Source organism: Phocoena sinus, chromosome 14, assembly GCF_008692025.1.
Source record: "Phocoena sinus isolate mPhoSin1 chromosome 14, mPhoSin1.pri, whole genome shotgun sequence".
In the NCBI taxonomy this organism is placed as follows: domain Eukaryota; kingdom Metazoa; phylum Chordata; class Mammalia; order Artiodactyla; family Phocoenidae; genus Phocoena; species Phocoena sinus.
Window position 1 is genome coordinate 20,932,820 of NC_045776.1, and position 21,142 is coordinate 20,953,961.

The 21,142-nt window shown below is 35.7% G+C and overlaps 1 protein-coding gene across 1 annotated transcript in view; it reads right to left on the reverse strand.

Annotated features, from left to right (window-relative positions):
- Positions 1-21,142, reverse strand: part of DCC (DCC netrin 1 receptor) — a 774,287-nt gene that overhangs the window by 335,223 nt on the left and 417,922 nt on the right. The window contains exons 10-11 of the mRNA XM_032654035.1: positions 6,696-6,844; positions 4,885-5,023 (exon numbers count right to left, since the gene is read on the reverse strand). Coding sequence (XP_032509926.1) covers positions 4,885-5,023; positions 6,696-6,844 — 288 coding nt within the window. The remainder of the gene's footprint in view (positions 1-4,884; positions 5,024-6,695; positions 6,845-21,142) is intronic.

Sequence of the window (21,142 nt, forward strand, 5' to 3'; positions counted from 1 at the left end):
TATCAGAGCTTGTTTTTCATGAATTAGGTCAACAGCATTCTTTCAAAAACGATTTCATTATTTAGGAGATAGACTTTATTTTTTAATTTCATTTAATTCTGCTATGGTTTTCTTATCAAATACAGAATATAATCTTCACAGGAACCAGGATTTTTGTCCTTTTGATGCTGCATCCCCAATACTGATGTGTGTTAAGCACATGGGGCACAGTCAGCAAATATATATTGAATGAATCAATTAATAGAAAGATTATAAGATTACAATAAAATATTTTTCATATTTAGAGTTTTGGTCAACAAATTTGGTCACAATAAAAAAAGTTTATAATTTTGCAATTTTATTTTTTAAATTAAGGTATAACATACAGGAAAGTGCATAAACCTTGAATGTATGACTGGATAAAGTGGTGTGTGTGTGTGTGTGTGTGTGTGTGTGTGTGTGTGTGTACATCCCCATTTAAACACCACCTAGATCAAGATATAGAACATTTTCAATAACCTGGAAAGCTCACTGTGTCCCTTCTTAGTCAGTATCTTTCTGATAGTAACCACTACTTATTATCACCTCTAACTCCACAGATTAGTTTATTTTGAGCTTACTAAAAGCAAAACCATAGTTGTGTGTTCTCTTTCCCAGAGGCTGGCTTCTTTCGCTTACTTCTTGAGATCCATTCATATTGTTGCATGTAGCAATAGTTTTTTGTTTTGTTTTGTTGCTCCATAGTATTACAATGTACAATTATTCTAATTTATATTTATCTGTTCTACTGATGAATGGCATTTGGATCAATTTCTAGTTTGGAGTTATGAGAATAAAGCTGCTATGAAAATTTTAGTCTGTGTCTTCTGCTGGACAATTGCACTCATTTCCTTCATTCATTTATACCTAGGAGTGGAAATACTGGTGGTGGGGGAGCCCCTATGAGGGTTAAACATATGTTAAGTTTTAATAGATACAAAGTTTTCTAAAGTGACTGTACCAAGAAAAGATTAAAGATAGTCTGGAAATAAAAATAATTTGTGTGATCAGAAGAACTAAAAAAAAACTGATGTTCTCACAATGAGGAAGAATTTAATATGACCCACATTCAAATCACTTTGTAAAGCAGTAAAAATTAAAACAGGTACAAACTGAAAAAAAAAAATGCTGTGTTCTAAATCATATAATTGCACAGCTTCTGAAAAATATATTCTTTAAAAGCGAAGACTGGGAATAATGTTTTAATATTAGGTGATAATAAATCACTTCTTACTGATGAAAAATATTTCTAGCTTAGGTTTCATATGCTATTCTAATATTTATATCATATTATACTTTACTAATCATACTACACACACTTTTGACCAATTAAATAATATGAAAACACAGAATATTGGAGGAAAGAGAAGGTATTTAAATTTATCATACATTTTGTTCTAGGTACTGTGCTAGTTGATATGTAACCCTTAAATCTCACTTTAATGAAAATTTATAAATGGCATTTAACTCCTCATTTCAGAAAGCCAAGAATATATAAGAACAATAATAAACTACCACAATTTGATAATTTTCCATATTAGGAATTTAAAGCCATCAAGTCCCAAAGGTGGACTTGTAACAACGGTGTTAATGAATTTTGCCTATTTTTTTACAATATAAATTTCTCTTACTTTTCACTGATGGCACACTGGCTATTCTTGCCTTACACAGTCAGAAAAAAAAATGGACAATGTTTTTCTACAGTATTTTTAGTTATTATTCTCTTCTTCTTACTATCAATTTCCGTACTATTTACAAATAAATAGATAAATAGGATTAGATGCTTGGTGGAAGTGAGTGGAATCCATATTTATCTATTGGGACTTTTCTTTATTTGTTTCATGAGGCAGAGGGGAAGGACATAGTTCATTGCTTTTCTCTTCGAAATGTCAAGTAATTTATCAATTACAATAGGTTCATTAAAGCCAATCAGAGGCATTTGGTCTGGAAACTCCTCTCAATGCGGTGGAGCATGCTGGTTTAAGCACATGGTGTTGAAGCATTCTGTAGAGAAGATTAAGTTCTCAAACTTGTAAATGAATCGTACATATAGTCACTTGAATTCCTCCCCTTAGCAAGTGTGTGCTGTCCTGTACACATAATTTGTGGATTAAAAGAATTTATATGTAGCCCTGAGCTTTTTTCTTGAAGGATCTAATATGAGACATTTATTATCGAATAAGAGAAACAATATATTTCCACACTGAATCCCCCTTATTTACTTGCTTATATGACCTGGCTCTGCTGCTTACTAGCTTTTGTGACCTCTACCTTAGTTTTGACATCTGTAAAGTAGGGAAAAATACAGTGTTGTGAAGTGTGTGGAGCAGGGCCTTGCACTAATAAGTACTCAATAAATATTAGCGATAACAGTAAGAAGCACATTCCTATAGCTAAGCTTGCCTATAAAATTTGGTCCCTCTGCTTTTGAACACAGGGCAAGTTGGCATGGACACCAATAAATGTTAATTAATTCATAAAATCTGTTAGTAACCTATTCATGTCAACTAGTTCCAGAGACAGTGCTTAAGAACAAACTGGCAAAACTACTTACAGTCTACACTAAATATTAGGCTGTCTGGATTGATGCTCTACAATCCCAACGGTTCGAAGAAGTGGAACGCTGTAAACTAATGATATACTAGGTGGAGGAATCTGAACAAAAAAGTGTTTCTTCCCAGAAAAACAATTAAAACAGAGCTAAATTAGAGATGACAGCTCCTTAGAATAAAATCTTTACAAGCATCTTAGCATAACATGGATACTTTGGGGATAATTAATTAAGAAAAAAAGTTATTTGCATTTTATTTTTGCTTTTATTCAATTTTTCTATAGTCCCAACATAAATTCTTTATGGTAAGAATTTCTCTGGCCTTATAGGAAATCTGATGCTCTCTATAACACATATATATTTACACATAATCATATGTTAAGTTAGTGACACAAAGAGGAAGTCCTAAAGGTGAGTCTATACTTACAAACATTTGTACAGGTTTGGCTGAACTGTCTGATTAATTCAATAAATATTTACTGAGTTAGGAGGGATAGAGAGATGAATATAACATCATCCCTCATATTAAGGAACACTTAGAATAATGAGAAAAAGAGACATTGGCATAGATAACATTTATTAAACATTTAAATATATGCCATGCCCATGTTTTAGGTGCTTATGTGGATTAAACATTTAATTTTCACAACATCTCCCTTGTATAACATCCAGAAAGTCAAGGAGAACAGGACTTTGTGACTTACAACTGGGAAGCAGGTGACTGTTAATTGTAATTAAATTCATCTGTATGTGACCTCAGCATGCATAGTTTCAGTAGAGAGAAGAGGACATCAGATTGAAGTACAAGAGATGAGTTTATTGTAAAGATGAAAGCAGACGAGGTTGAAGTACCCACCCGTAGGGGCCCCTGAAGTTCATGTGTTCTCTCTCAAGTGCATCTGACAGAGGGAAGCCAGGGTCCCTTGCAGAGTGATGCTTGTTGGATTAGAGTCATGAAATCCTTTTATTTAAGGACAGGCATTTTCTAAATCCTAAATGTTGCAATACTTCTAGATAATAATTCTTGGATTAATGAGTAATAATCTATCTTTCTCACTTATGACATTTAAAACCAAAGTAGAGAATAAGGCCACAGCATTACAGTTCAGTGTGTGAATGAAATCTACATAAATTATGTAAAATATTCATTTTCATTTGTTTTCCTTTTATTTTTATAATTATAAGTTGTGAAGTAATTTATTCTGCCAATAAATATTCTGTTCTGTCTTCAATAACAGAATCAGATGGATGGGCTTAAGAATTACATTAAAAATTATACCAAAGCGGTGTCAGATATAAAGTATTATTTTACATTGAAATTGCAAATGAACATTACTCCTGTGTCTTCTTTACACTATCCTTAATAACATGCATGCCCTTCTTCATTTCACTGATATTGTATGAAACATCCACCCAGATGCTTTCCTAGATTGAAGCAAGGTTGGATCAGTCAAGGAATCACAAACTAAAGTCATTTTTTTGAAATTCGAAAGATCAATAATTTATAGAATTACACATACCAACATGGAAACCGTTGCTGAAAAGAAATAGCTTGATGCCTTTTTAGTATTCATGGAGGTCACATCTCTGCATTTCTGCACCTGCCTGAATTGTCACTGGCCCCATATCATATGCTCTGCTGTGCTTTATTTTCACTTTTCATTAAACTTCCAACCTTTCATTATCATCCATTTTTAGATCCCTAGTTTCCTCTGCTACTGCTTTGTCAAATTCATCTACTTCATTAAGATTTCTTTCTCTTTTTTATGGCATTAAAAATATGTCTCATCTTTCATTTGTTAGGCAAGGTAAAACTAAAATATAAATTTTCATATTCAGTTTTAATACTTTCAATACTGGATTATTTGGCCTAAAACTTCATGATTTTTTTCAAATTAAGAGGTATATGTAGGAGGACTGTCCATCATTTACACTTTTAACCATCTACCACTGTTTAGAAGGGGAAACAAAAGAAAGATGCTGATGTAAACTAGCCTACACACACGCACAAATGTGTTTGTATTTATAGGAATAAAGGGAAACACACACAAAGAAATGACTCTGAGCTCTTAGGCAGCAGCCACACTTTGAAGATGACTAATTAGGATATCCTGATTCAGAGTGTATACCTTTTCAAAGTTTAAATTTGACTGTAATAGATAGTTCGAGTGAATTAGCCAAATTTCTAATGTATGCTAGTATACTCCATGAAGTTTTAGTTAGGAAACCTTGAACATGGAATCTATGACATATATCCAATATTATTTCATTATTATAACAACTATGTGAGTCAAATTTCACTGTCTATAACTTACCATCAGAAAGCGTAACCACAGTTATGTCATCAGTAGATACTCCTGGTCCGTAGCGATTGTAAGCTAGGAATCGAAGACTATATTCCGTGAATTTTTTCAGGCCTTCCAGCTTATAAGATAGTCCATCAACCTCTATATTCTGCAGACATAAAACACCAAAACCGTCATTCAGGAGACAAGTAAAAGCTGAAATGGCAGCCATTCTGTGCAATCAGTGAGTTGGATGTTAGACTCTTACTCACAAAACTACACTTTAGCCTTATTATGAGTTGTTATAAAACCTAAATTGTGACACACACTCCCCCACTGAAGACCAAACCACTCCGTAGACCCTAGTTAAAACAGCACCACGCTATCTTTACAGTCATTAAGTTCCAATTTGTTTAACACCACCCAATACACTGAATGGTGTGCACTACTAACGCCCACACCAAAACCCTGACAGGCAGAAGGCAGCTTGTAAATCCATGGGAAGGGAGAGTTGCTCCTGGACCCAAAATGGAACAATTTACCAAGATACAATAGAATTCTTCCTTCTTGTGCTGAAATATACCTGAGATTCTGGAAACTGAGGGATACTTTGCTACAATTGTTATGGATACTTTGCTACAATTGTTATCTCTCAAAATGCTGTGAGGTTAAGTTGGAATTGTTTTCAGCAGTTCACAGATGTAGAAATGAGGTAATGGAGGTGAAGGTCACTGAGCAAATCAGAGCCAGTTCACTCCAGAAGATCCATTATACAGCTCTTCCCAATGATCCTCACACTCTATCTTGGGTGACACTATTTTTTAATTTATTTAAATGAATTGGTAAAATGCATTATTGAAGCACTAAAATGTGTAGGAAAAGGGTAGAATAGAAAGGTGAAAATAAGAGCTAAATAGCATGGGAGCAGTAAACAACAACAAAAAAAATGGAATGAATGATTACTTAGGAGGATCTCAATAATTCTTATGCTATAACTTGGAACTTGGAACTGTTCTGAATAGAACTAGTGCAAACATTTTATTTTAATGAAAAATATCTATCATGCAGTGTATGTGGAAGCATGAAGACCACACTATAATGGGCAAATTTCACAACACATCATAAGAACTTCAATATCCCAAGGTCATTTCTGGTCTTTCCTATTTAACTACCCACTTGTCTATGTATCTTTTCCCACATGAACTTGAGAATCTGGAAGTAAACATCTCAGTAGTCATATATATGTCACAAAATAGAATAGTTGAGTTTCATGTGTCTCTCTTAAGACTCATTTACTCTTACTTTACATGAAAATCTAATTTGTCTATTTTCCAATGTCTGTGGTAACCACAGATTAGAAGCAAAATAGAAGGTAGTCTTCAGGAGTAAAGTAATTCTGAAAACAACAAGAAGTGATAGGTGATGGTCCCATGGTGGGGAGAAGACAGAAACAACATCAAACATATGAATGAAAAAAGAATGAAAAAAGCAATTTGACGGAAGTTGCTGAAAATAAGATTGATCATCCCGTAGGATAAGGACTGAAAATGCAAGTACTTTTCTAGAACCAGATGGGCTCGTTCAAATGTGGTCACACTGGCCCAGACCACAATATACTCAAACAAAAAATCTGCATCCTTTGTATTGACTTCATCTCATTGCCCATTTGCCTCTCTTACCACCCGAATTCAATGAAATTGCTTAACATTTTCAATAACAGTTTCTTTAAAACTGATCAGCTATCCAATGAATGTGCTGGATACTGGTTTATATCAAGAGCCTGCAGATCTCCTGCAATTTCTCCGATAGGCGATAGGAGTGGGGCCCATTCTCTTGCCTACCTGTTCCTTCCCCGTGGACACTTCAGTGCAGAACAATCTGTAACCTTGTACTGGACCATTTGCATAGGCAGGGGGTTCCCAGGTAATAAGAACTGAGGTAGGTGAGGTAGATACGGCTTGCAGATTTTCTACTGGCCCTGGAACTTGCACTGTTTACAAGAGAAATTGGTTAGTACAAGAAGGTCCTCTTTCTCAAAACAAACAGAATTTCATCTTTTACAGTTCAAGGAAATTATAGCACCATGTACTATTTTTAGAACCATATGGAATAAGAATATAAAAACATAGGATATAAACAGAAAGTTATGAAATTTTAGAATCATTTCATTTTAAAATTCAGAAGAGGACTTATATTAATCTAAATTACTTATTTCATTTTACGGTTGAGGAAACTGGTCAAGGAGTATAAGTGACTAGGGTAATGGCTGAATAAGAGTGGGATTCTTAATCTAAATTCTTAGTACGGAGAATTTTCCACTTTGCAAGTAGGCCTTTGCCTGTGTATTGCTAACTGCAGAAGGAAAAGAGAAAATGCAATTAGAATACTTGTACATCATGATCCTACTTATAATTCAAATAGGCAGCACAGTTATGGATAATTTACCACATTGCCCTTATTTAAGTCATCATTTTAAAATCTTGCCTAAATCTGGGTCCTTTAAATTAATTTCAGGATTTAACCTTCAATTTTACTTTCTAGTATTCTATCTTCTCTCATAACTATTACTTCACTTAATCAAGGATAAGAAGCTTGTTCATTAAAGAAATTAGATAAACACAGGTCTGCAATCACTTAACCAAAACAGTTCTGTCCAGATGTGTTTCTATATCCAAAAATTTTCAGGTTTTAGAAATGTAACATGGTGCATACACAGTGTTTTATGTAACACCCCGAGTGGGGTCTGTGGTAGCACCCTGTTATCAAACCATATATTTGCAGCAAATATATGACATTCACACCAAACAGGATTATTAAAGACTATATATAGCCTAACATAAGGTCAAGTCAGTTTAGGGTGTGAAATGAGTTAAGAAAATCCTTCTGATTTTAGATTTGCAAATTCTGAATATGTGCAGAATTCTTTATTTGTGCCTGTGGACCTGAAATTAAATATACGGTTTGTAAATGGTAAATTCAATAATCACATTAGTTACTATAATCTGAAATAAATAAATAGTCTCATCATTGCAAGCATAACAACAACTTTAACTTAAACATGCTGTGTGCTTCCCCCAGCCTTAGATACCACCTAGCTTTGGACAGATAGATATACATTTTTGGCCTCTAATTCAACTCTTGTGAGTTTGAACTTCCATAGCGAAATAGCATATGAAAACTCAGATGACATGATATCTGATGATATACTTCTTAGATCGGAATGGAACCTGTGTCTCCGGATCATTTTCAGAATTTGTTCCATGGAACCCAGCTCCTTAAGGCATTACCGCTCACACATTTTTTGGGGAAAAAAATACTCATGTCAGAAACATATTTTATGTTGAGACAGGCTGGGACCTGGGCCGGGACCCATTGCTGCAGTGCACCTGGACAAACCTCTCCCCAAGCAACAGAATACAAAGAAACTATAAGGGACTAAAAATAACTGTGCATGTGCAGTTGGGGCAAATTATGGACAAGGAGATACAAAAAGACCAAAAAAATTCCCACCTGCCACTTCTGAAGAGCTGGGAGCAAAGACAGGGTGTTGGGAGCAAAAGTAGGGTACTGCGCATGCCCCCTGCACTCAACACCACCAAATGGGTGGGGAGACCACCTAAGACACCCCTCTGGCCGAATCCTTGGACACACCCCTTCCCTCACCCCACAGAAGGAACAAGTTCGCCCTTCCTCAGGGAGCGAGCAAGGGAACCTGTTACTTGTTTTCGCTCCTCCCTGCTGCAGCATGGGCCCCAATAAAGCCTTGCTTGATTGGGGAAGGCCAAGAACCCTGGTCGGTATCAATGTCACCTTCACCTATTTTCCTACCAGTCCCCAAATCTGGAGAATCGTTATTATTGACAATTGCATTCTTTTCACCTTAACAACTGATTATTAATAATTTCTTAAAAACTTATTTGGAAGACATTTTATACCTATAGAAAATGTTAAGAATGAGAAGAGTACATAGAACACCTTTGTTCCCTTTATCAAGATTTACCCGTTATTAACACTTTGTTCGATAAACTTTATCATTCTCTCTCTCAATTATCTATCTATCTATTGAGATTTAGTTGCACCGATCGAGCTCTCTACCCCTAAATTCTTTAATGCATATTTCCTAAGAATTAACGTGTGTACGAATGATATAGTTGTCAACTTCAGTGCATTTCATAGTAATACAATATCACTAATCGTCATCTGTGTCAACTGACTCAATAGTGTCATTTATGTAGCATTTTCATCTCTAATTGAGGATCCAGTTTATGGTTAAGTTTGAATTTCTTTACCATATCTCTTTAGTCTGCTTTATAGTGAAACAGTTCAAAAGCCTTTCTTTATTTTTTAGGACATATATATATATATACACATATATATATATATATATATGTATTTACATTTTTATTGGAGTATAGTTGATTTACAATGTTGTGTTAGTTTCAGGTGTACAGCAAAGTGAATCAGTTATACATATATCCACTCCTTTATTTTTTAAGATTCTTTTCCCATATAGGCCATTACAGAGTACTAAGTAGAGTTCCCTGTGCTACACAGTGGGTTCTTATTAGTCAACTATTTTATACATAGTAGTGTGTATATGTCAGTCCCAATCTCCCAATTTATCACCCCTTCTCCCCAATACCCTGGTAACTGTAAGTTTGTTTTCTATATCCGTGACTCTACTTCTGTTTTGTAAAAAAATTCACTTGTACCCTTTATTTTTAGATTCCACATATAAGTGATATCATGTGATATTCATCTTTCTGTATCTGACTTATTTCACTCAGTATGACAATCTCTAGGTCCATCCATGTAGCTGCAAATGGCATTATTTTCTTTTTTATTGCTGAGTAATATTCCATTGTATATATGTGCCACATCTTCTCTAACCATTCCTCTGCTGGTGGACATTTAGGTTGCTTCCATGTCCTGGCTATTGTAAATAGTGCTGCAATGAACATTGGGGTGCACGTATCTTTTTGAATTATGGTTTTCTCTGGGTATATGTCCAGGAGTGGGATTGCTGGGTTCTATTTTAATTAATAGAATGTTCTTCATTTTGGGTTTGTCTTTGTTTCTTCATACTGAATTTAGGTTATACATTCCAGGCTGAAACAAAATGCAAGCGATGTCAGTCCTTCTCAAGGCATCACATCCAGAGGCATGAGATCTCTGTACCATCATTTATGTTAATTTTGAATAGCAGGTCAAGGTACCATCAGATTTCTCCACTGGAGAGTTAAGTGGTCCCCTGCATCCCCCCAGACCCCAGCCCTCTGCTCCATTGCTTACAACTAATAAACAATCTGTGTGGAGATACTACATTGGGAGTATGCTTTTTATCAATGCCTCTAAGTTCTTTGGGTGAACAAGAAACACATGAATGTGTATACACAGGTACACAGAAAAATATTTAGGTGGATACATATACTCAAATACACAGATCCATATGCTATTTTTCATGACTCTATAGATTCCTCCCATTCCAGTCCACGGATGGGGTCATTCTTGCCCTCCTCATTCTTCTTTTACATGTCCTTTCTTCCAAAGGGAGAACTCTGAGTCCCAAACACTTGTATTTTGATAGACATTTCATGAGAGTATCCCCACCTCAGTACTCTTCCATGAAGCAGTAATTTTTCTATGGGAAATCCCTTATTTCACACACAAAGGAGACTTCAGTAGACATTGTTGAACGGTGGCAAGTCTTGCCTGTGTCAAAGTTTATAGTGATGCAGTTAGAATTGTATTATAATGAAGCAGAAATTTTCTTCCATGGGGAAAAAAAGCAAACTCAAAATTTGCCTGCTGATAACTCTTCAACCAGATTTTCAAAGTACAATATTTTAAATAACATTAGTAAAAACACCAATGACTTGCATACTTCTTTGATTACTTATACACTCACAAAGACAATGCAAACATTTCAAGAAGGGACATTTCTGATTCGGAATCTACTGTTCTTCTACGGAAGGGAGATAGAGAAAGGAGCAGAAACAGCAGCAAGACTGAGTGAACCGCTTAAGATATATGTTGAATGTGAGGTAACCAGGATTTTGAAAGTTCACATAGAGCACATTTGTGCAGTCCATTCATGTGTAAAGTATTAACTGAATGTGACTGAATGTGTCCTTTCTGGCTCTCCCATGGCTAAAGTGAATGGGGCATTGCTTACTAAGAACAGGGCTTATTCTGAGAGAAAAGATTCAGATTTTAAAATGGCCAAACTCCAAAGCCATCACTCCCACTGTGAGATGTAACACATTCGAGAAAGGTTTCCAGGACATGTCTGGGAGAAAGGAAGGGGAGGCAATGCTTGGGGAGTTTCTGCTTATCTGTTCTACTGGAGCACAATGGGGTGATGTGAAACAATTTTAAATGTTTTCAATATTTGAGGAACAAAGAAGAAAATGAGTTTGCACTTCACCTGGACCACCACATGCAGAGTCAGTGGCAACTTTGCTAAGGAGGCAGGGGTGTGAAGAGTGCCCATGTCACTCAGAGTTTCCTGAGGCTCCGGGTGTGGCTGGGAGGGAATCTAGAAATGACCCATACACCCAGAGTGAGCCACCTGAGAATCTGGAAGGACAAGCTGAAAGGGCCACTTAGCATGGTAGGGGCACATGGCGGGCAGGGGGAGGTGGGAGGATGCAAAGCCTGTCTATGACTTTTTGAGTGCGTGGGGATCAATCACTTCCATCAGGCATTGTGGAGAAGAAACTACAGGGATGCTGCAGCTCAAGGCAACACCCCAACAATAACAAACATTAGACCATACTCCTCCCCTGATGATTCCAGCCACGGCTGCTTAGTGTCCTGGCTGTTAGGAGAATGGTCCAAACCCTTCCCTGAGTTTCCCAAACAGTAAGAACAGCTGTCTTCTCCAGAGGTATGCACAAGGCTAGGTATAGAGAAAGTAATCGATAAATGTGTGTCAAGTGAAGGGCTTTATATGCAGTTATCAAATGTTACGGTAAATCACAAGCCTAAATACATAGTCTAACTCATTTGGTTTTGTTGGTTCAGCTTTGTCACTATGAGTGATCAGAAAATTGTATTTTCCTAACACACCTGATGAGAACTAAAGTTGCTATATATGTCTGTGTTTCTTGTATGCATGAGAGTCTGTGTACACTTTGCCCACAGTATAATTTCTTTAAATGTACATGTGGCGTAGTTACCAGTGGGACAATGCCAGGCAGTAAGTACCATAATTTGGATTCAGGACATACGGGTAGTGTCAATCCCAATCATCTGTTCACCAGCTGAATTATTCTCCCTTCCTAATGGTCACTGGACACCAGCAGGGAAAAAAAGTGTACTTGGGAATCCAGAACAATTTCAAACAGAGATAATAGATACCGGAAGTAAAAAGGAACATTCAGAGCATTTAGTTTAAGCATTCACAGACAACAGTATGCGTTTTCATAGATTACATTTGACTTGTTAGTGTAAAGTTTCCAATTGTCTTTTTCTGAAAAAGGATTGTATTTTAGAATAAGATCATTTCCTACTTTATGTTTTAAAATATAATTTATTTCATGATCTGATTGAATTGGTAGAGTTTCTTTAATATCCTCATATATGAAGATAAAAATACTATAATCCTATGTTATCATGAATTACATGAAATTAATCTAATCTAATCCAATCCAATATAATCTAATCTATTCAAATGTAAGCAACTCATAAATCAATGCCAGCCTAACCAAGTACCTTTTTATTTTTTTATTATGTATAAAGTATTGATTAGAATTGTGAACTGTCTAAACCTAAGTAAAAATGAATTATTCTTCCACATAAACCAAAGACTCTTTAGAAACTGAATAATTTAATTTTACAGAGAAATGTCAGTTAAGTGATATATGAGCATTAATTTTTATTTTTATTTTTTTATACAGCAGGTTCTCAATAGTTATCTATTTTATACACATCAGTGTATACATGTCAATCCCAATCTCCCAATTCATCAAACCACCACCCCACCCCCCACCACTTTCCCTCCTTGGCGTCCATTCACTTGTTCTCTACATCTGTGTCTTAATTTCTATGCTGCAAACCTGTTCATCTGTACCATTTTTCTAGGTACCATATATATGCGTTAATATACGATATTTGTTTCTCTCTTTCTGACTTACTTCACTCTGTATGACAGTCTGTAGATCAATCCATGTCTCTACAAATGACCCAATTTCATTCCTTTTTATGGCTGAGTAATATTCCATTGTATATATATACCACATCTTCTTTATCCATTCATCTGTCGATGGGCATTTAGGTTTCTTCCATGAGCTGGCTATTGTAAATAATGCTGCAATGAACATTGGGATTCATGTCTCTTTTTTTTTTAATTTTATTTATTTATTTATTTTTGGCTGTGTTGGGTCTTCGTTTCTATGTGAGGGCTTTCTCTAGTTGTGGTGAGCAGGGCCCACTCTTCATCGCAGTGCGCTGGCCTCTCACTGTCGCGGCCTCTCGTTGCGGAGCGCAGGCTCCAGACGCGCAGGCTCAGTAGTTGTGGCTCACGGGCCCAGTTGCCTCGCGGCATGTGGGATCTTCCCGGACCAGGGCTCGAACCCGTGTCCCCTGCATTGGCAGGCGGATTCTTAACCACTGCGCCACCAGGGAAGCCCCATGTCTCTTTTTGAATTATGGTTTTCTCTGGGTATATGCCCAGTAGTGGGATCACTGGGTCATATGGTAATTCTATTTTTAGTTTTTTAAGGACCCTCCATACTGTTCTCCATAGTGGCTGTATCAATTTACATTCCCACCAACAGTGTATGAGGGTTCCCTTTTCTCCACACCCTCTGCAGCATTTATTTTTTCTAGATTTTTTCATGATGGCCATCCTGACAGGTGTGAGATGATATTGCGCTGTAGTTTTGATTTGCATTTCTCTAATGATTAGTGATGTTGAGCACCCTTTCATGTGTTTGTTAGCAATCTGTATATCTTCTTTGGAGAAATGTCTATTTAGGTCTTCTGCCCGTTTTTAGATTGGGTTATTTGTTTTTTTTTGATATTGAGCTGCATGAGCTGCTTTTATATTTTGGAGATTAATCCTTTGTCAGTTGCTTCATTTGCAAATATTTTCTCCCATTCTGAGGGTTGTCTTTTCATCTTGTTTATGGTTTCCTTTGCTGTGCAAAAGCTTTTAAGTTTTATTAGGTCCCATTTGTTTATTTTTATTTCCATTTCATATATACATATATATTTATATACATAAATACAGATACAGATATACAGTCATATATATATATATATATACACACACACACACACATATATACAGAGAGAGATAGATATAGGTATATACAGTATATGTATAGATATACATACCCGCAGGTTCTGCATGTCTGGATTCAACCAACCTCAGTTCAGTTCAAAAATACAAAAAAAACAAAAAATTCCAGAATGTTCCAAAAACCAAAACTTGAATTTGCTGTACTGTGGCAACTATTTACATAGCATTTACATTTTACTTACAACTATTCACATAGCATTTAGATTGTATTAGGTGTTATAAGTAATCTAGAGATATTAATAATTAATCAAGATTAAATATACTGGAGGATATGTGTAGGTTATATGCAAATACAAATACTACCTCATTTTATGTAGGATACTTAAGCATCTTCAGATTTTGGTATCAACGGGGGAGCCCTGAAATCAATGCCAATGAAGATACTGAGGGACAACTGTACAGACATATGGGCATACCTTGGAGACACTGTATATTAGGTTCCAGACCACCCCAATAAAGCAATTATCACAATAAAGGAAACCAAAATTTTTCGTTTCCCAGTGCCTATAAAAAGTCATGTTTACACTGTACTGTATTCTGTTAAGTGTGCCTTACGTCTAAAAAAAATGTACATAATTTAAAAATACTTCATTGCTAAAATATGTTAACTATCATCTGAAACCTCAGTGAGCCATAATCCTTTTGCAGGGGGAGGGTCTTGCCTTGATGTTGGTGGCGGCTGACTGATCAGGGTGGTGGTGCTGAAGCCTGGGGCAGCTGTGGCATTTTCTTAAAATAAGACAACAATGAAGTTTGCCACATCGATTGACTCTTCCTTTCACTTGAACACTCAGAGGTCATTCTAAGGTTATTAATTGACCTAATTTCACTATTGTTGTGCCTGAAGGAATAAGAAGGCCTGAGGAGAGAGGGAGAGGGGAGTGGCCTGTCAGTGGAGCAGTCAGAACACATCCAACATTTATCAGTTAAGTTCACCTTCTTTATATGGGTGCAGTTTGTGGAACTCCAAAAGACTTGCAAGAGCAACATCAAAGATTATTGACCACAGATCACCATGACAAATAGAATCATCATGAAAAATTCTGAAATATTGCAAGAATTACCAAAATGTGTCATAGAGACAGGGAAGTGAGCAAATGCCATTGGAAAACTGGTGCCAAGAGACTTGTTCAAGACAGGGTTGCCACAGATCTTCAATTTGTAAAAAATGTAGTGTCTGCAAAGTGCAATAAAGCAAAGCACAATAAAATGAGGTCTGCCTGTATATAGATAGAGAGATAGAGAGATAGAGAGAAAGAGTTAATCGTCCAGACCAAAATACCACCTGCACGTGGGACATTCTTTTTCACAGCATTCCTGGATAGTGCCAAGACTCTGTGTTTCACTTTGAAACTGAGTTCCCCTAAAACTGAGTTCCTCTGCCAAGTTTATGATTAACTCCTCTATCCAAAACTTTACTCCCTTTCTTTTCCTAAACCTGTTCCCCTCAAGACTGAGCACTATCAAAGAAAAGGGGGATTGAAACCATATACAAGCCCCTGTGTCCTTGTCCTTTGAAGTAAAAGGCTTCTGCTTTAGTCTCCCAAGCCTCCCTTGAGTCTCAAAAGGCTGGCTCAAGAGTTAATGATTAGCAGCCAAAAATAAATAAAATAAAATAAATTAATTAAAAATAATAAAAAGAGTTAATGATTAGGAAATGTGAAGACGTAGAAACAAAGAATAGCTGTTGGGCCAGGAAACTGGTAACAATTTAGGCTATAAATCTGCCACAGAGCAGAATCACCCAACTCCCAGTTCCCTGAAAGATACAGATGAAGGCCTGACACACATTCCTAAGTTGTTTTTACAGGAAGCACACCCCCACCACATGAAAACTGCTGACCGCAAGCACGCAGACCCTGGACCGGTTGAAAAGAAGAAGTTTGATGATGCAAAACTTCACCTTGAAGCCAACCAATTCGAGAATTCTGCATGAGCTATCAGACACCCTGTGGCCCCCTCCCTCACTTTGCCTTTAAAACCTCTTCCCTGAAAGCCATTGAGGAGTTTGGAACTTTTGAACATGAGCTGCCCATTCTCCTTGCTTGGTGCCCTGCAATAAATGCTGTACTTTCCTTCACTATAACCCAGTGTCAACAGATTGGCTTTACCGTGCAGGTGAGAACAGAGGCAAGTTTGGTTAGGTAACAACATAAGCTTTTACATGTTTACTCTTCTGCACAACAGTACTATAAATTCAAATTCCTGAATTCCCTAATATTTTCCTTTTAAATTATAGCTCTAACATCGGCCTGTGGATAATATATTGTGTTTTATGTTGATTGTGGAAATATGCGTATGTGCTTGTGTGTGTGTATATCTGTATATACACACACAAGTACATATACATATATTGACATATATATGTACTTGTGTATTTATTCAGACCTATGTCTATAAACTATATTTATACATAACTTACACACTTTTAAATAAGTGATTCATTATATGCATATTAGAGAGAAAGAAAAAGAGGAAAACGGAAGACTCAAAGATGTTCAACAATAGGAATCAGATGTGAAATCAATACAGTTAACAGCTTCAGCCTTCCACTTCATTACATTTTAGCATGTCAGTCAAGAGCCTTAATGGGTTTAACCACTCATCATTTCCAAGATGTCTTTAATAATCCCCACTGATCCCCACAGTTGGACAATAATTTTGTGGCAAACTGCATCTAATTTCTCTCCATCTCTATTCCAGTTACCTCTTTCTTCAAAGAATGGAAAGATTTCAGAATAGATGCATAATCTATTCAAGTAACTCATCAATCAATGTCAACCTAACCAACTACCTTTTTAAATTTCAATATTGCATTACAGTAGAAATTCATTATAACACCTGTACCTAAGAACAAATTAAATACCTATGCTAGAGTAAATGAGTTGTATTACATGTCACTATTTGTACTAGGAACAGGAATTTCTGACTATATATAAGTTTATAGTGTAACAGGGTACTTTATAATGAGTTCTTATTGCATATTAACCTAAAGATAGCATATAAAGTTGGCTGAATCTTTAATAAGGCATGATTTATCACATATAATCATACTGATGACAGGATGTATGTCTGTGTTCTATATATGTATGAGTAGGTAAATGGGGTGGGGGGAAGAATATTACAGTTTAATGAGCTACTTGATTAATTAAGAAAAGAGTCAGAAGGTATGATTTCTTGTCCCTACTCATGATAGAGACCAGTCATTGGCATCAAAGACCAAGGTGTCCATGGACCCCCTGAAATTGTCTGCATACTTTCAAAAATGTAATATGTACATTATTTGAGTTGTAGGGTACAAAGTTTCCATCATTAAGGTCTACAGTTTCCTAAGTGTAGCTCCCAGTGGATTAGATAATATCTCTGATTTCTTTTGACTCTGAAAATCAGTGACTCTATCATCAAATCATTTGTAGTGCTTATTAATTACTTTATAATGGGAAATATGGCAATAATTTCACTTTAAAATCGATATCTTCAACTTTTAATAAAATGCTATACTGTTTCATAAGCTGAAACATTTGTGAAATAGATGGTTCTATGTCATTTTGCAAATCATGGGTAAATCAAATGCATTTGAATTCATCTGGTTTAATTCATCAAATATTTTAGGTTTTCCAAATGTTAGGGCTTCTGATGATCAAAAAATCAAACAGCATATACAAATTAATACCCTATTTTATTTTCCTTTCCTTTCTCTTGCTCTGTGTCTATTCTAATATCTATTTGTCTACCTTCCTGACTTCTCTGTACTGTAATTTGATATTTGTACTGAGCACGCTAAATTCCAAATTATGATTTATCAAATATATGCTTCTAAAAATGGGAGTTTAAATAACGTCTTCCAAATAAGAATGTGAATATAAGGTTTTCATAGAAAAAACTTTAGAAGGATCAAGACATGTCTCTGTCATCACAATACTGAATGAGGCTGGTATCTTTTCACCATTATACTGATGTTTCGCAGCTGGTAGTCCGAAGTGAAGACAAATGTTAGTGTCAGAGAATACCTAGTTGAACGTTTGAATATTTAAAGTCTTTTCAAAATGATTGCTTAGTACAGTGTTCCTAAATCATTAATTTAACAGCCACCAAATACTTTTTTTTTTTAAGAACTAAAGTAACTGTGCATTAAAAAAAAAAATCACATGTGTTGTCATTCAAATAATGACCTATAATTCACATGTCTTCAATTCAGGCCAGAATTCTGAGGGTGAGTCTACCTTCTTATTCATGTGCTAATACAAAAATGATTCCTAAGTCCATTTTTAAAAATGGATAGCAAGGGATCTAAATAATTATCTGTGGTGATCCAAATGGATTTAGGCCACAAAGCTCTCTTATTTAAGCAGCAGCTTCCATTTCCAATGATATCCTCACTGAATGTGTTTCAAATGCAAACCATTTCTGAAACTATTTGCATTTATTGATAATAAAGTGCATGCTTTGATTGCCTCTTTGATTTTTTTTTTCTCCTGTAGTTAACAGCTTTAATGATATTTCTATGAAATCTGTTTCTATTCTGCAGGGGGAATGCAACATCAAAAAGCCTGCAGGCAATGCAATTATTAACATAATAAAACCCTTCTTGACTGTACTATGCACAGTTAGGAGATATGACAGTAGTTTGGCAAGGAAGAAGCACAAACTGTGGGGTAGGTTTCTATTACAAAACCACAGGAGTCTGACAAGATTTGGTTGGAGGAAGCAGTTATTACCTGAACATTTTATTGAATATTTTTGGTTTGAATAGGTGCTATCTGCTAACTCACAATATATTCAACTGTGTCATTATGTGTGCATATATGTCTGCATCTGTGTGTCTGTAGACATACATATATTGATGTATCTATATATATACACACATATATATAAAATATGTGTGATTTATGACTTACATATTACTTATATATATAAACATGTATAAATGTTGATATATTAAATAATGGATATTTTTTGACAGCATAGGAGGAAAAACTTTAATGATTCTCTCTGAAGGAAAAAAAAATCTTAAAAGTAGTCTTCTTGTGATTTGTCCTAGAACCGGAAGTAGTTTTATAATAAAAGTGATTACAGGGATAGACCTCAATGTAAGGTCTTTTCAGTGGAGTAACAGATTTTTCACTAACACCACCAAGCAATAATAACCTTGGTGAAGTACATAGCTTATGCTGAGTTTCACTTTAGAACACAAACAATGCCTAGAAAAGTAAAATGTAGTGGGTAATGTAGATTCCTGACCAAATGAGATTTCAAACCATTTAAACTGGAGATTTCCTCTCCCGTTGCGGAACACAGGCTCCGGACTCGCAGGCTCAGCGGACATGGTCACGGGCCTAGCCGCTCCGCGGCATGTGGGATCTTCCCGGACCGGAGCACGAACCCGTGTCCCCTGCATCGGCAGGCGGACTCTCAACCACTGCGCCACCAGGGAAGCCCTAAACTGGAGATTTTTAAGTAATGTCAAAGGCAACTGTTTTTAATGATACAGCAAAATTGCCAAAAATATAATACTGAAGTTAAAAACTTAAAGTTTCAGCCAAATGTGCTTAAATTTCCATATTACTGAAGGTTTATTGTCATGTAAACCTAATCATAATGACTTGAAAAAAAATTTTCCCAGAATAGCTTGGGTCTCCTTACTTTCCACTGTGATTGAAATTTCTAGATAAAGTAACAACTCATTTTAAAGTCTAATCACACACTCTTTATGTGTTTATAATACAATGCTTTCTCTAGTACTGTGAAATATTTTATCATGTAGAAACTTTTAAGGAACTTATTAGGACAAAGAAAACACACACAAAAACAAACAAACCAAAAAACACCTCTCTGGACTGGACGGATGATGAAGTATATAAGAACGCTAGAAATAGACCTACTGATGAAGTATATAGTAACTGAGGACAGTTATGGGAAGTTTGGTCAAGAGTGTTTCTTGAACAGCAGTTGAAAATTGCACTGATGGAAAACGGAAGGACAGGAAATTCAGATGTGAAGGAGGAACCTAGTGAGTCAGGGTCAATGGGTATGAATGAGTTAAAGAGTAATGGCCTTGATAATTGCCTTTCTGGAGTAGAATTTACAAGTTGGTCAACAGAAAGAAAAACACTAGAGAATAGTTTGGGGAAGGCTTTAGATAAGGAAGTCCTTAAGTAAAAATAATGAGAATAATTCCAAAGTGAACTAATTAATGATGGCACAGTTAATCAGGAAACAACCCACCAACATGAAACTATCAATGATTAAATTGCTTATCTATTTTATTAGCATTATCAACAAATCAAATAGTTTCTACTGATTTCTAAGAAAATGTGTGTCTCAAGATGCTTGAAGAAAGTTAAAAAACTCATCCATTTTTTGCAAGGTGTTTGCCTCTAGAACTTCAGTTTGGGAACAAATGTTCACAAAAGAAAAAAAAATTCAAATGAGTTTTCTAAGAAATTGTCAAGAACTTTTGAGAAATTCCAAACAGAGATAGTGGAAAGGTGAAAACTACCACTGTGATACATGGTAAAAAAAAGAAAATACCCCAAATGGGAATGAAACACCTTAATTTTGAACCCTGGATCAAAAACCCCTGTTCACTATTTAATAATACTTTATCTTTAGACCAGACTACCTTAACACTTTGCATATTATTTTCTTATGGGTTCATAATTTCTATATAACAGGGCTATTGTAGAAACTGTACTGTAAATGATGCTATTATAGAAAAGCAAGTCTTCAAAATAATACAGTAATTAATATTATTGTTACCTGAAATCAAGTCCCTTAAACATTTCCAAATTTTGGTTCCCTCATCAGACAATTGGAGGAATAAGTATTTGCTCCTCTTAATTCTCAAGATTGTAAGAAGAACACAAGGAGAAGCTGTATGTGAAAAGGAAACAGTAAGCATAGCAGTCCATACCTGCATAGCGTGTAGCATGAGTCCTGGCCAGGATTATGTCTGTAAACATACGTTAAACCTTTCAACCT